At 42.6% G+C, this 13,880-nt stretch overlaps 1 protein-coding gene across 5 annotated transcripts in view; it reads left to right on the forward strand.

Moving 5' to 3' along the window:
• Nucleotides 1–13,458, forward strand: part of LOC138596793 (arf-GAP with Rho-GAP domain, ANK repeat and PH domain-containing protein 1) — a 47,062-nt gene extending 33,604 nt beyond the window's left edge. The window contains exons 19-34 of one of the 5 annotated variants that reach the window (XM_069668153.1): nucleotides 121–166; nucleotides 285–448; nucleotides 2,216–2,428; nucleotides 2,668–2,773; nucleotides 2,863–3,010; nucleotides 3,309–3,392; nucleotides 3,650–3,727; nucleotides 3,860–3,977; nucleotides 5,358–5,471; nucleotides 5,564–5,709; nucleotides 5,800–5,882; nucleotides 7,036–7,095; nucleotides 9,059–9,122; nucleotides 9,404–9,568; nucleotides 11,126–11,163; nucleotides 12,522–13,458. In XM_069668153.1, coding sequence (XP_069524254.1) covers nucleotides 121–166; nucleotides 285–448; nucleotides 2,216–2,428; nucleotides 2,668–2,773; nucleotides 2,863–3,010; nucleotides 3,309–3,392; nucleotides 3,650–3,727; nucleotides 3,860–3,977; nucleotides 5,358–5,471; nucleotides 5,564–5,709; nucleotides 5,800–5,882; nucleotides 7,036–7,095; nucleotides 9,059–9,122; nucleotides 9,404–9,568; nucleotides 11,126–11,146 — 1,610 coding nt within the window. In that variant the 3' untranslated portion in view covers nucleotides 11,147–11,163; nucleotides 12,522–13,458. Of the gene's footprint in view, nucleotides 1–120; nucleotides 167–284; nucleotides 449–2,215; nucleotides 2,429–2,667; nucleotides 2,774–2,862; nucleotides 3,011–3,308; nucleotides 3,393–3,649; nucleotides 3,728–3,859; nucleotides 3,978–5,357; nucleotides 5,472–5,563; nucleotides 5,883–7,035; nucleotides 7,096–9,058; nucleotides 9,123–9,403; nucleotides 11,164–12,521 lie in introns of all 5 variants that reach the window. The other 4 variants (XM_069668154.1, XR_011308586.1, XM_069668152.1 and 1 more) reach the window with 4 other exon arrangements.
• Nucleotides 13,459–13,880: the final 422 nt, after the last annotated feature.

Here is a 13,880-nt window from a genome sequence, read left to right on the forward strand (position 1 = left end):
TGACAGAGTGGTAGTGCTCACATTAATGGTTGACAGTCATTTGGAAACAAACCAGATATAGACGTATGAGTTTGAAGCCCAGACATACAATGGATCTCACTCTGTTTTTGTGTTTTACAGCGATTCAACAAGACAATGAGGTGCTGGTGCTGGTGGAGAGAGGCAGGTGAGAGGGGAGATGATATTTCTTATCTATAATCTCTTCCTCCGTCTCTTCTTCACTTGTTGAATGTTATCGTCCCTTTAACCCCGTCCCTTCTCTGTCTCCATCCTTCTTTATTTAGAACTCTGTACATCGAGGGGGAGAGGAAGTTGGACTTTGCCGGCTGGTGCACAGCCATCCAGGCGGCCGCGGGGAGTGGAGGAGACACACTGAGCCAGCAGCAGCTGACAGAGACAGACATCCCTGTCATAGTACACAGCTGCATCGGCTACATCACACAGTGCGGTGAGAGAGCGATGTACACCAACAGCGACACCAATGCATTTACAGAGCATTTCCTTCATCACACACACACACACTGTGGATTTACACACACAAACATGCTTAAAGCCATTCTCCTTATCTCTGCCACTCATATACGCCCGCATTTACATCCCAGGTGTCTACAAACGCTACATTTGCTTTCTTGCTGTAGCTGTGTGTGTGCACACTTGGCACTTTCTGCGTTTGTGTGTGTGTCCTTGTGTGACTTTAATGGCAGGATTCCTGGCTCTGCCAGAGACCAGCAGACTGCAAGACAACAAAACAACTCTGTTCCACCTCCTTGCTGCTTTTCTTTCCCTCTCTTTTGTTTTCTTTTCTTTATCCCCCGTTCCTCATCCTCCCACCTCCGACAGCTGACCTGACTTCTTTCACTCTGAGTCGTTGTCTCCTTCACTCTGATCTTTTCCTCCTCACCCTCCTACATTTCCCTGTGTTTTCTGTATGCACTTGTGTTTCCATCAGTGCAGAAGTGTGCATGTCTCTCTGTTTGTGGGAGGCCTTATTATGTTGTTTTCTCCATTTCCTGTCAGGAATGTTAATCTATCTTGTCAGCGTTCTGGGAAACCAGGGCGGAACTGCCCTTCTGTTTGCCTTAATGTACTGTTAGTGGTCATTTACCATGACACAACAACTGATGTAATCATTCTTTATGTTGTGATACTAATACTATAGGAATGTCTTCTGGACTTCTAAAGTCTGGAGTCATATGAGGCACTGCAGGGCATTGACCTGGAGTTTCTTGTCCCTACAAATGACTTTTTTAATGAGCAGAAGCCCTCTAGTGGACATCATTTGCAATGAGTCATTTCAGCAGTTTTTCATGTGCTTAACACTGACATATAGGGCTGGGTATCGATAAGGATTTCTCAATTTGATTCCAACTCACAAGTTCCCGATTCGATTCGCTTTCCGATCGAATTCAATATCGATTTTTGTTAGGGGTATTTCAGTTACAATATCAGTTAGTTACATCATGTACTTTTCATTTAACATGACAGACACACAGCAGTCATTAGACAGCTTTTTCCAGTTTCAGATTTTTAGTCTGTACATCTGGCTCATGGTTTTCATTAAATAAACTGGGCTTCAACTTGTGCGAGATTTGGCCACGAGATCTCATAGCGCGAAGAATAAAAACCACACAAGACTAAGAGATGTGGGGAAAGGCATACCGTATAACAACATGCCGCAAATACACTCGCGGCTAAGCTGACGCTAAAAGAGAGCGACGTAAACATCAGCGCACACGCGATAAAAAGAGTCCGTCGGCAATCACTGAAGTCTCAGTAGTAGGTGCAGTAAGCAAGTCCGAGCATTTCTCCCTTACTGCCATGTTTCGGGGGGGATGCACTGTGATGCGTTCAGGTGCGCTCAGGAAGTGATCAGACACATTTCTACCATATATACAGTCATTGGTTTCTACACATATTTTTAAAGATTAATCTCTGGATTTATTAGTCAATATTGGGTCATTGACATGAGAATGGATTCGAATCGGAAAAATCTTTTTTTTTTTTTAACCCAGCCCTACTTACATATCTATTTCTTTCTATATCTATAAGAACATAATTATAGAATTTGTCACCCAAAATTGTAAATCCACATATTATGTCCCTATAACCTTTCATGTTGCAATAATGTACATCAAAGGTCATTTTAAAACCCCATCTCAGTAATGCATTTCCTCCCACATTGCCTCTGTTTGTAACATTATATGTTTCTATCAAGGCTTGACATCAGAGGGGATCTATCGTAAGAGCGGCGTGAACTCCCGCGTAGCCGCTCTGTGCGAGAAATTCCGTCAGGATGCTCGCAGCGTCCGTCTGAGGGAAGGAGAGCACCAGGTGGACGACGTCTCCAATACGCTCAAACGCTTCTTCAGGGAGTTGGAGGAGGGACTGTTCACGTCAGAGGACGGCAAAGCCTGGCTCAGTGCTGCCGGTAAGACTCACCACAATGTCCTTGTTCTCTTAAGTGCAGTCAAACTGTGATTTTAGGACAGGTCAGTTCATCCACATCACAACGTAAAACACATTTTTCCACTTACACCTCGCGGTCCCCCGACATTTATATTTATTTTATGAGGTTTGGAGATGCTGGATTTGTCACTGTCTGCCTCTCTGTCCCTTCTTTCTCTGTATTCACAATTTTCCTTCCTCTCTCTCTATCTCCTTCTCCAGGGATTCATGATGAAAGTATGAAGATCTCCCAGTACCAGCTGCTGTTAAAGAAACTTCCTCGTGTCAACAAGGCCACACTACAAGCCCTTATCAACCACCTCTATTGGTGAGACACAAACACACATCATCACGCATTGAAATCTTCTTGTAAGTCTGCGTCATGTCTGTTCATGCCCATGTGTGTCATTCCTGCAGCGTGCAGCGCTTCTCTGAGCTGAACCAGATGAACCTCCATAACTTGGCCATAGTATTCGGTCCCACACTGTTCCAGGCCGACGGGAAGGACTTCACTGCCGGCCGCGCCATAGAGGACCTCATACAGCACTACACGCTTATCTTTGAGGTCAGACTCACTGCTCACTGCGTTGTTGAGTGACTTATCATGAAAGAAAACCACTCGCACAGAAAGCCTTATTGTCACCACACTATTTTGTGTTGATGAGATTAAAATGCAGTGTCATAATAGCGGCATTAACTCAAACAACATCAATTATAAATCTCTCGTCCCTGCTGGTTCAGCAGCAACAAGGAGCGAATAATGAGGTTTAAATGCCGCTGGGTATTTCTGCCAGGAATCTAAAGATCGGCATGATGGGTAATTAAAGCATTATGCATGTTGAGGATTGATTCATTGTGTGCAGGTGGATGAGCAGCAGCTAAAGAAGCAGCTAGAGGAGATTACTGTTATCATCCAAGTGCGAGAGAAACTCAACACGAAGTTTCCTGTGAGTCGCACACAAACACACACACACACTCAAATCACTCAAGCAATCTGATTTACTTAAGATAAAGAATGTTTAGATAACATTGGTCTTAGTAGATAATCATGTTTGTTCAGTGTTTCAACTTATGCATTAGCGTGACATGACAGTGTTCAGCATTTAAAATCATTGTTAATTTCATCAGTTTAATACATATGAATGCATTTCCAATATGAAGCACAGTGTGTAATTTTTGTTTGTTTGTATGCGACGGACTTCAGAGTACTGAACCTGGAGGGCACTTTATCTGTACAGTGTACCTGGAGGAGAAGAAGGACACAGCAGAGCAACATGTCAAGGTGATCTGGACTTCACCACATTGACACAATATTACTTTACGTTTTAAATTTTTTTGCACCCAGTTTCATTCTGCGATGCAGCCACACTTTCGCCCCTTTTTTTGAAAAAAACTGTGTGACTTCCTGTTTCAGATCCCCGGGTCAATGACAGCAGCAGAGCTGAGCTGTGAAGTTTTGGACAGGCGTAATATCCCGGTTAAAGACAAAGAGTACTGGAGCTGCTGGGAGGTCAGCGACAAAGAGGAAATGGGTGAGAAGGATGGAAAGACTCAGGGAGATGCGACATAGTTGACACTACCTTACCGATCATATTGTTGATGCAGATTGTTTTTTATTATAAACATGTCTTAATTTTTCTGTTATATCCTTCAATCATTGTCTTAAAGGGTTCTAAGTGTGTATTCTAAGTTTGTTTCGTTTTAAAAATTGTATACATATTTTAAATTCATAATTTTTCTGAGCCTCTCCTTCCTGAAACAAACAAGCTGTTTTGCCATTCAAAGGTCTGACCTCAGCCACGATTGGCTGACAGTATTTGGAGTGACCGCGTAGCCCCTCCCCTACATGTGCGATCCCCTGTGGGAGAGCGGCCGCACTGCACTGTCACTCCAAAGTTGTAGAAAACATGGCTGCTCTAGGATCGGTTATTCGGCCTTATATTTATGTTAATCGCCAGGAGGTATTGGAATGGTAAGCGAAAATCTTGACTACAAGCTTGTGCAAGAAGGCAGCCTGAGGTGGATGACGATTGGTCGGTTTCAGCAAAAGCAAGGTTCTATGTAGAAACCTGCAGCTGTTCTGAACAGCCCATTTCAGAGGCGACCTTTTTAAACATAAGATTCTGGAAAAACACGGAGTTATGCAGTTTTCACTTTTTCACTGTGAACAATAAACACTCAAAAATGTGAAACCCATGCAACATATGTGGATATATATTTAAAATATATGGCCCTTTAAATCTTGCATTTTCTCCTCAGAGTACAACTCTTTATTTCGAAAGCAATATGAGCTCGCATGTAAAATTAACAGGAGAGATGACCAGGCCAAAAGCGAAACAAAAGCAATGGCTCAAAGCTTATGTAGCTCTCCACTCATCCTGTAGCCTGACCTACCCAAAGTGACACACAATCTCCACAGGCAAAGAGATCATTCTCAGCAATCTGACGGTGCATCGTGGTTTGTTTTGAGCCTGGTATGTGGGCCATCTGGTTCCCTACCGGGAAGCCTGTAGGTGGCTTATCATATGCCAAAAACGCTCAACTCATCTGGCAGATTTCCCATCACTGCCCAGAAAACTCTTCCTGCTGGTAGGAGGAGGAGACGGAGGAATGATACCGAGGAAAGAAGGGGAGAATTAGAAAGAGGATGAGTGCTGGAGGGAATTCTGCCAGTCACTTGTTTAAGATTTGCAAAAACAAAAGCTATTTTTGAGTTTGGTAGGTAGGAGGGAAATCACAAATTGCAGGGACATAAAGTGTCAATTGTTTGCTCGAATAGAAACACAATAAGTTATTTCATAGCTCTTAAATATAAAGTGTCAATCATGGTGTCAAGAGCTCAGCCGTCTTGTCTGAGAATGTCTCTCACATTGTTTATATCACTGTGTTGTGTGTCACTGTTCTTCCCTCAGAGCGTCCTCTGCACTATCAGGAGCGAGTCTTACCCATCCTTCACTCCTTTGGCACAGACTCCCATCTGCTCATCAAGAAGCACCTCGCCATGGATATGATGGTCGTCTACCTGGGTAAACACAGACAGAATAACAACAAAAAGATCGCTGAATTAAAGGTCTTCAACATCACTTTATTCTTAATAATCTCTCATTCTACTCTTCAGCCAGTAAAATGGACGCATCCAAACATGGGAATATGAAATTCAGAGAGGAGCGAAGCATCTTGGGATTGGGACTGTCCTCTGGAAGTTTCCACGACCGATATTTTATCCTCAATTCGAACTCTCTCAGAATGTACAAGGAAATAAGAGTAAGATTCACAGAGTTAATCTGTACAAATTCCCCCTTTTCTCTTCCTTTTGAGACTCATTCACTGTATTTCTTTCCTTCTGTCTGTCAGAGTAACCGTGCAGAGCGTGAATGGCCGGTGAAAAACCTAAAGGTCTACCTGGGTATGAAGAAGAAACTACGTCCTCCCACATGGTGAGCTCCTGCATTGATGTCACCTCATGTCATACCCACAGATGGAAAGGCTTCCTCAAACTAGGACGACCGCCTTCGATGTCCTGTCTCGTTCAAAACCGTCAGGTTTGAAATGTAGACCGCAGATCTGAAGATTTTTTAGACCATCCACGGATATATTCTCAGTGAATTTCAGATCCTATACCGCTCTGGGCCATTGTCTGCAGCAATCAATGTCCTTGACTGGAAAACAGTAGTATTTCACTCCAGCGTCTCTCACTGGGCCGTTCCTTTCAGACGGAGGGGCGCAATGCACGCTGGGTGTTGTAGGAATGTAGGATGGGCGAAACCACGAGCTGTTTGTACAACATTCTCTTTTCTCCTAGCGCCTAGCTATGGGGCCAATTTCAAATATTGTTGCTACTATAAATTACAGAGAACACCAGCTTTGACTGACAGTGGCTTTTTTCAAGGGCCAAGTGCCCCCCTTATTATTTGACAGCGGATGCTAAGTGTAGACCACACTATGGCTTTTGTATGCAAGAGTGCAACAACTTTGCACCTCCGTACCACTGCTATGAGGGAGTATTAATACACCACTAAGCAAAATGCAACATCATTAATTTAAAATGAGATAATTAGCCTCTGTGCAATCTGAAGCCTTTAGCTGTTTGACTAGTTTGTCTGTGTATGTACAAAATAAAACCTCTGCTGACACATGCATTAATCAAGCACAGAAAAAATAATGAATCAAATGACAGAAAGGCTCTGAAGAACATTTTTAAAGACAATATTTTCAGAACTTTTAGAAAACTTGATGTATATTTAATGTACTTGCACATTTTCATTCAACTGTTGTGTATTTGACCCAAATGTGTTAGTGCCCTGAGCTGACTTTAAAATGAATCGTTTTAAAATGTTCATAGACGAGAAAATTCTGTAACCCCAGATGCTCCTCAGCATAATAATCTTAAGGAATAATGAATAATTGTCTTCAATAATTCATTTTCCAATTTTAGATTGAATTATTTGCTTTATCTTAATTCGCTCATGGAGACTTGAGAACAGCTTTACCACTAGGGGGCACACTGAGCCTAAGAATGACACGAGTGTTTACACATTCAGATCTGTGCTGCTGTAAAATGAATCTTTCTGTCTGTTTCTGTGCTTCCAGTTGGGGGCTCACAGTGGTGTATGAGAGTAAGAAGCCAGAGAAGCCAGAGAAGCAGCAGTGGTGAGTAGCTGTCCAGTGCGACACGTGCAGCATGTAGACCTTTTATATATAATACATACCTGTCAGAGCAGAGCGCCCACAGCTCGGGCCTGTCCTGCTCATTTTGTCAGTTTTGACAAGCAGACACAGTTTATTCCAAGCTTTTCAATTATCTGTGTTTCACCCCAACCCAAGACAGTGTTGATGCGTTGATATGAGCCTTATAGTTACATACAGTCAGGCACCATTGTTGTCTACATTCCCATCCTAATCCTACAACTAAAGCCCTCTCTGCACAGGTATTCAGTCCTCCTTACACGTCTGCTGTTAAGGCTGTCTTATTTTCCCTTAGTGGCAGCGTAATCACATTCTTAATGCTCATGTAAACATGACCAATGTTAGAAATAGCTGGCTGTTTCTCTGTAGGCAGAGAAAACGGGTCAGATCCCTGCGTGTGAGTTTGGAAGAGGAGGCATATGAAAGGTCGTCTCCACCCAGGAGGGAAACACACATGAGTACACCTGTAACCATGCCTCTGTTCTAACCGGGGGTCTCTTCACATAAACACCCTTCTGTATATGTGTGTGTGTACATTAGTTGCATATGTGTGTACATCCATGTGCATGCTCTGTGTGTGTCCGTGTGTTCATGTTGCGGCGGGCTCTACGCTGTCAGCAGCAGTAGACATCAGCGCCGTCGTAATGGGAGCGCTGTTTCCGTCACGCTGTAGGCAGCATCGTCTCGCGGTTACGCTCCATCGCCGTATCGCTCACAGCAAACAAAAAAAACACACCTGAGAGGGAGAAACGGAGAGAGGGGAGGGATGTGGAAGAAAGATAAAGAAAGGCATGCAAAGGAGAGTAGAGAGGCAAAATGTCATGTTGAAGGGGAGGAAATGTAGACTAAGCAAGAAATGAAGCATTAAAAGGAAAAGAGTGGTGAGAGATAAGAACTGACTGAACCTTTCTCTTCCAATCTTACCCACCTGCACTAAATGTCTCTCAGTTTCATCCTGTTACTGCTTCAACTTATTAACACTTGTTCATTTTCCCTCCTTTGTAGCACATTTTTTATCAGCACACGCTCTCACTCACGGTCCTTAAGCTCACGCAGACGCTGTTACATCTCCAGAATATTATGTTAATTTCTTTCAATGTCTTTATGAAAATCTGCAGTGATTAATGAGCACCATTTTCTCCTCCGCAGCTGATAATGTTCGAGATTAGCGACCCAGTTAATTGCATAAAAAGTAAATGTGTTGTAGAACATTACAGAATACTGAGCTGTAGGTTTGCACGCTAGAATAGAGTCACTGTCCTGTCCTGTGGTATCCCAACAAGCACTAATGAGCTCTGTTGGCCTTAATGATGTAAACTGGGGAAAGGAGGAGCTGTGTGTGTGTGTTTGTGTGTGAGGTGTGTTAGCATGTGTGCCAAATCTCTTGGCTGTAGCTAAATTTATGTCTGTTGTGTACACTGTACTGTACTCTGTTTAGCTCTCTGAGTTTTGTTGCATCTCAGTGGAGAGAACTGGAATAACTGTTGCAGTCTAAGTGCTGTTATACAATAATTGTATAAATCAAACCTATTTATTCAGCACCACACGTGGCTGATGGCTCACAGGGCTACGTGACAGCAACCTGAGTGGCATAAAATATGCACACACAGACATTACAGAGACACATAACCTTTCCCTGGACACAGGCGCACACGCTTGAACGCTGCAGGTGCTAATCAGTGTGTCTCTTTGTAGGAGTTTAAATAAGGAATCAGACTCTGTGTTTACGCTTGTAGCGCTACCAGCGGGCGTCATAAGAGAGGATGTGTGCTTCTTCTGGTACTTCATACAGTCTCAGAAAGCCTCTGCGTCTTATCTCTCAAGTCCACAAACACGCACACACTGTATTCACACGCGCGCGCACACACCAACTCCTGATTTTTATCACGCTGTCTGCCTCACTTTGTCACCCTCTTTTTGTTTGCAGGTATCTCTGCTGTGACACGCAGTCAGAGATGAGGGAGTGGTATGCTACTTTTCTCAGCATCCAGGTGTGATCTCACTGCCTCTCACGCACACACACACACACATAAAAAGCAGCAGTTGACAGGCTCTAACAAATGATTCACAAACTTGCAGTAACTGTTATTTGAAAGTGTTCAAAATGATGAATCTTGATATTTTGCTGCATGTTTCCAGTGATCAACAACCTTTAACCATACATGCTTTAAAATCTTTCCCTAAACCTGCCTACAGTATTGCACTTTTATAAAATCTCTCCCTGCTACCTCTCTCCATCTCTCCCCCTGTCCATACCCACTCCTCATTAAAGTACGACGGAGACGTGTGGCCTCAGGACGGACTCAAGCAGACACGAGCGAGCCGGGCGGTTGCGCCGACGGACACGCGTCATGGTAACGTGTCACTGATTCCGCTGCGTGGCAGTGAGAATGAGATGCGGAACAGCGTAGCAGCTTTCAGCCAAGACCCGCTTGCTGTGAGTGAACCTACCAATCACTGGGACTAATCTCAGACAAACCAGGAAGCTCAATTGAACGCTCCTGGCTAATCAGAGACATTCATGCTGTTCAGGTGGTCCAGACCCTCAACCTTAATCCTCCCTGAAGAGGAGAACAAATTTGCACTGGTTGTGCAATATGTACTTTATATTTGTAGCACAGAACTCTCATTCAGAATTCTACTTAGTTTAAATATTTGAGATGTACGATTGTGCATGAAAAACGTGTCAAAACACGCACGTTCATTGCTCCTTTTCTTTTAGAATTTACTCCCCACAAATAGAGGAGAGGGGCTGAGGGTTGCACCTGAGCAGAATCAATCATCTCTGTTCCATGATTCATCTTCGATTTGATTATCATGACAGGATCTGGGTTCTTAAACTGAGGGGTCTTGACCAAAAATAGAGGCTCTTCACTGGAAGCTGGAGTGTGTTTTCATGAGCCCGGATTCCAGCACAAGAGAAGAAATAACTAATTTATGTCTTGGTCTAAAGATGTTTAAGAATCCAGACGATCGAAGAGGAGGAGACAGCTGCATCTTCATTTTGTAGGAGGTTTGGACCGAGCACCAACAAAACTGAATTAGAAGAAGAGATATTCTGGCTAGGCTCTGCCAAATCTCGCTGTAAAACACTGAGGAGGCAGCATAAACAAAGTCTAACACATCTGAAGTGAACTCATGCCTGTAGGCAAACTTTGGTTAACACTGCGTTTCACAGCACTGCTGCCTTATCGGCTCACACACTTGTGTAGTTAGCAAGAATTTGACAAACATCACCGTTGGTTTTTCTGGATGATATTTCAAGTGCACTGACATTAAACCAGACCTGTTCAGCAGCATCAGTGTCTGTTGTCAGCCATGCAAAATACTCACTCTGCCCAAATGGGACCAAATGTCCACAACCTGATGATGCACTTGTCTCCTCCTACTGTTTCAGCCATCACATGCCTCTCATTACTTTGCTGCACACTCCAGCAGCACATAAGAATTCAACTCAGCCTGACGTTACTTTCGTTGGCGCTAACACGAAGCCCGTTGTTGCCTTCCAGATAATTTTCCATTGATCCTCGTCTTTTAAGTGTATCGATTGGAGCAATTTTAGTGGTAGAGAGAGGAGGTGTGATTGCTTTGGTGACGGGGCAGCAGCAGAAGCTTGGTTCTTTTGCAGGACGTTTTTGTATGTGAGGGTGGAGGAGAAAGATGTTGGATGCTGACCATGTGTGTTAGTGTGTCTGAGATTTATGTGTGCATGAGAGGGAGGATGGTGTATAACTCCAGTTTTTATCTCAAGGTGAATCCAATGATGTTTGCTACGACTGTAGAATCTTAATGTCCCGATGTTTACTACATCTCTTTCCTTTTTCTCTCATACTCAAACAAGTTTTCTTCACACTCCTCTTATGTCTTTCTCCCTACATCCCCCCGTCTTCAGACCATCACTGTCTTCACCTCCCTCTATTTTTACTCATCCCACACCCTCTCCATGTGTACATCTCCCTCCCTGCCATAACCCCCTCTGTTGTTTATCTTTCAGCTCTTTAGAGATGTTCGGTAATGGTCGCAAAAACAAAGGTAAGATGATTTCACATTCTAGTTTTCAAGGTGAATAACAAACACGTTCTAGATTTGCTGTTTCAAATTTAACTGTTTTTGTATATCAGCAGTGTAAGAGTAATATACTGGTGATATTAGTATATTTCATCCAAAAACTGCCTCTCTAAAATCATAATAATGATGACATTATTATAATGATTAGTGACAAAATTAAGTCAGTATATTGGAAGCTTATTTCTTTATAGAACAGAAGTTCTCATGCTATCAGTCATGTGCATTGTATCGTAGCTCTTCATGAGTGACAGTGTGAACAGGATATTTTGCTAAAATCTGAAGGGAATAAGTCGATCATCAGAAAAACTACCATTTTTGGTAATTAATCTATCGTTTAAACTTTAAAGTACTTATCTCAAAGTTCTCAGTTTCGTTCTCTTTGGCGGCACCTTATGGCGATAAAAGGCAACTATGGACGCATACGTCCCAGATCCAGACGTCCACGGTTGGCTCCGGTTGTAACTCTTGATTTTCCTCGCTGACGGTCGCATACCTTTTTAGACTGTTTGCCTTCATCTGAGCGTCAAATTTGTTTCTTTTTCTTTGGATTTTATTGGATTTTTATTTTTTGAAGTCATATCTGTAGTCATCCATCTTTTCTTTGTTTGTTCAGCCATAGTAGATTACTGTTTACTCGTAACACTTGCAGAGACCAGAAAAGCAGCCGCTTAGCTCCGCCTAGCCTCTCTCACAGACCAACCACTGCTGACTGATGGAAAACGCGTCACTAACTGGGCGCCACTTGTGATTCTTGTGATTCTGCAAATGTCGCCACAGACAGCCAGTCCATAACAATACTATATAATGAAAATGTAAAGGCTTTCCTCAACGGGCCATAGGCTCAATCACCATTGTGTTACCTCATTCGGCGATAGATAGTGAATTAACAGACATATTTTTAAATATATACAGACAAATAATAATGGATAAATTAAAAAAATTTATTGCAAAGATTGTACGACAGATTGTTCCACTTCAGATTGACGCAGCAGAAAGTTTGTGTGAGAGATAAAACTCCATCTCTCAGTTTGACGAGTTTTGTTGATTCGTCTGTCAGGTTGTGTATCTGCATTTATTTGCTGTCCTGACCCCTGCTTATTGAATCCATTTCTTCTCAGCCGTCTCATATCTGGTTGCCATGGCTCCCAGACACTCATAGTCTGGGTGAAATTTTTAGCTTGACCTCTCCGGTTATTTGCTGTGGAACTGGCTTCAAGTTTTAGGCATGAAAGCTGCATATTTAAGTCTGCTGATATGGATTTAAAAAAACATACAAATATGAATTAATAAGAAGTTTAATTTCATTTCTTGTCTCTTTTAAGGGCTGACGGGCGACCTCAACATTCCAGTGACATCATCATTCTGCGACTGTCAGGACCAGAATGGCAGACACTCTTACTGTATATGGATCAGGGCCTCACAGCTGTCTGATCCTCTGAACATGAACTGGACCAGCAGCAAACAGACAGCAGGATCACATGTAATATATAACCTCCTCTGGTTTCCCTGCACAGAAGAATTTAACTTGACTTTATGTACAGAACTCAACGGTTTGATGGAATCACGCTGAACATTTCCTGACTGGCATGGTGCTCAGAAAGTACAGATCATCAGTCAGTGGCATTTGACTCAATCACTGCATTGCATCATGGGACACAGGCATGAAGGACATGCTGAGAGAAACGTTTATTTCTTTAATGTATTTGTTTCAAGACTTCTTATTCTAGGCACGAGTGTTTAGTGCTGAGTGATGTTTTTTAATAGAAGTTTTGCAGTTATTATAATGTCATTCTTTTTAGCACACTTTGCATACTGTTTCTCTGGATAATCCTGCCGAATTTCTCTTGGAAGAAGCTGATGTCGTAGAAGACTGCGACCTGATTTTGCCCAGATTTTTTCACACGGACCAAGAACAGGACGAACGAGAGAAACTGAGAAGTGACGGATCCTTGTTACTCTGCAGGACATTGACCAGAACTCTGCAAAACCTCTTTCTTTCCTTCTATGTGTTCCTTGTTTTAATTTGTCTGCATATGTGCGCCAGTATGTGTGTTTGTTTGTTAGTGAATGGATAATTGTATGAAAAGTCTTATTGTGATATTGTCTCTATAGGGGAGTGAAGGAAGGGGAGGTATGTGCAGAATAATTTTTCTTTAGAAGGAAAGAAGTCACAGTTGAGGGCCACATTTGTTCTAATATGTGATAAAATAAGTTACTATTGTCCCTCTTTCTGAATGAAATAAACCTAATACATAAATAGGTCACATTTCAAACCATTATCACATATTTAAAAATATATATTTTTGCCCCAGCCTGACCCCTGTCCGCCCGCAGTTCATTGTTGTATTTTGTTCATCAAAACCCACAAAAGTTCACAAAAGTTCCTTGAAGCCGTGAAACAATCTATATGAACTGTAAAAACCTGTCAACAGCTGCCTTGCGTGCTGCATTGATCTGCCCATCCTCACAACCGTGTTGCCGACGTGCCACCTCGAGGTGTTACATGTTGTAAAGTTTCCTTATTTATTCAGACAGCAGAGGACGCTAGCTGCTACGATGTAGCTCCACCTCTGCTGCTGAGACATCCTTATTTTCAGCTTAATGTTACTTTAGTTAAACAAGTTTTTGTGAATAATGTGTACATGCAGTGTGTGTACGAGTGTGTGTGTGTGTGTTATTAG

This window comes from Semicossyphus pulcher, unplaced genomic scaffold (genome assembly GCF_022749685.1).
Source record: "Semicossyphus pulcher isolate SPU_LCO1_2020_fin unplaced genomic scaffold, fSemPul1.0.p SCAF_19, whole genome shotgun sequence".
Classification (NCBI taxonomy): Eukaryota; Metazoa; Chordata; class Actinopteri; order Labriformes; family Labridae; genus Semicossyphus; species Semicossyphus pulcher.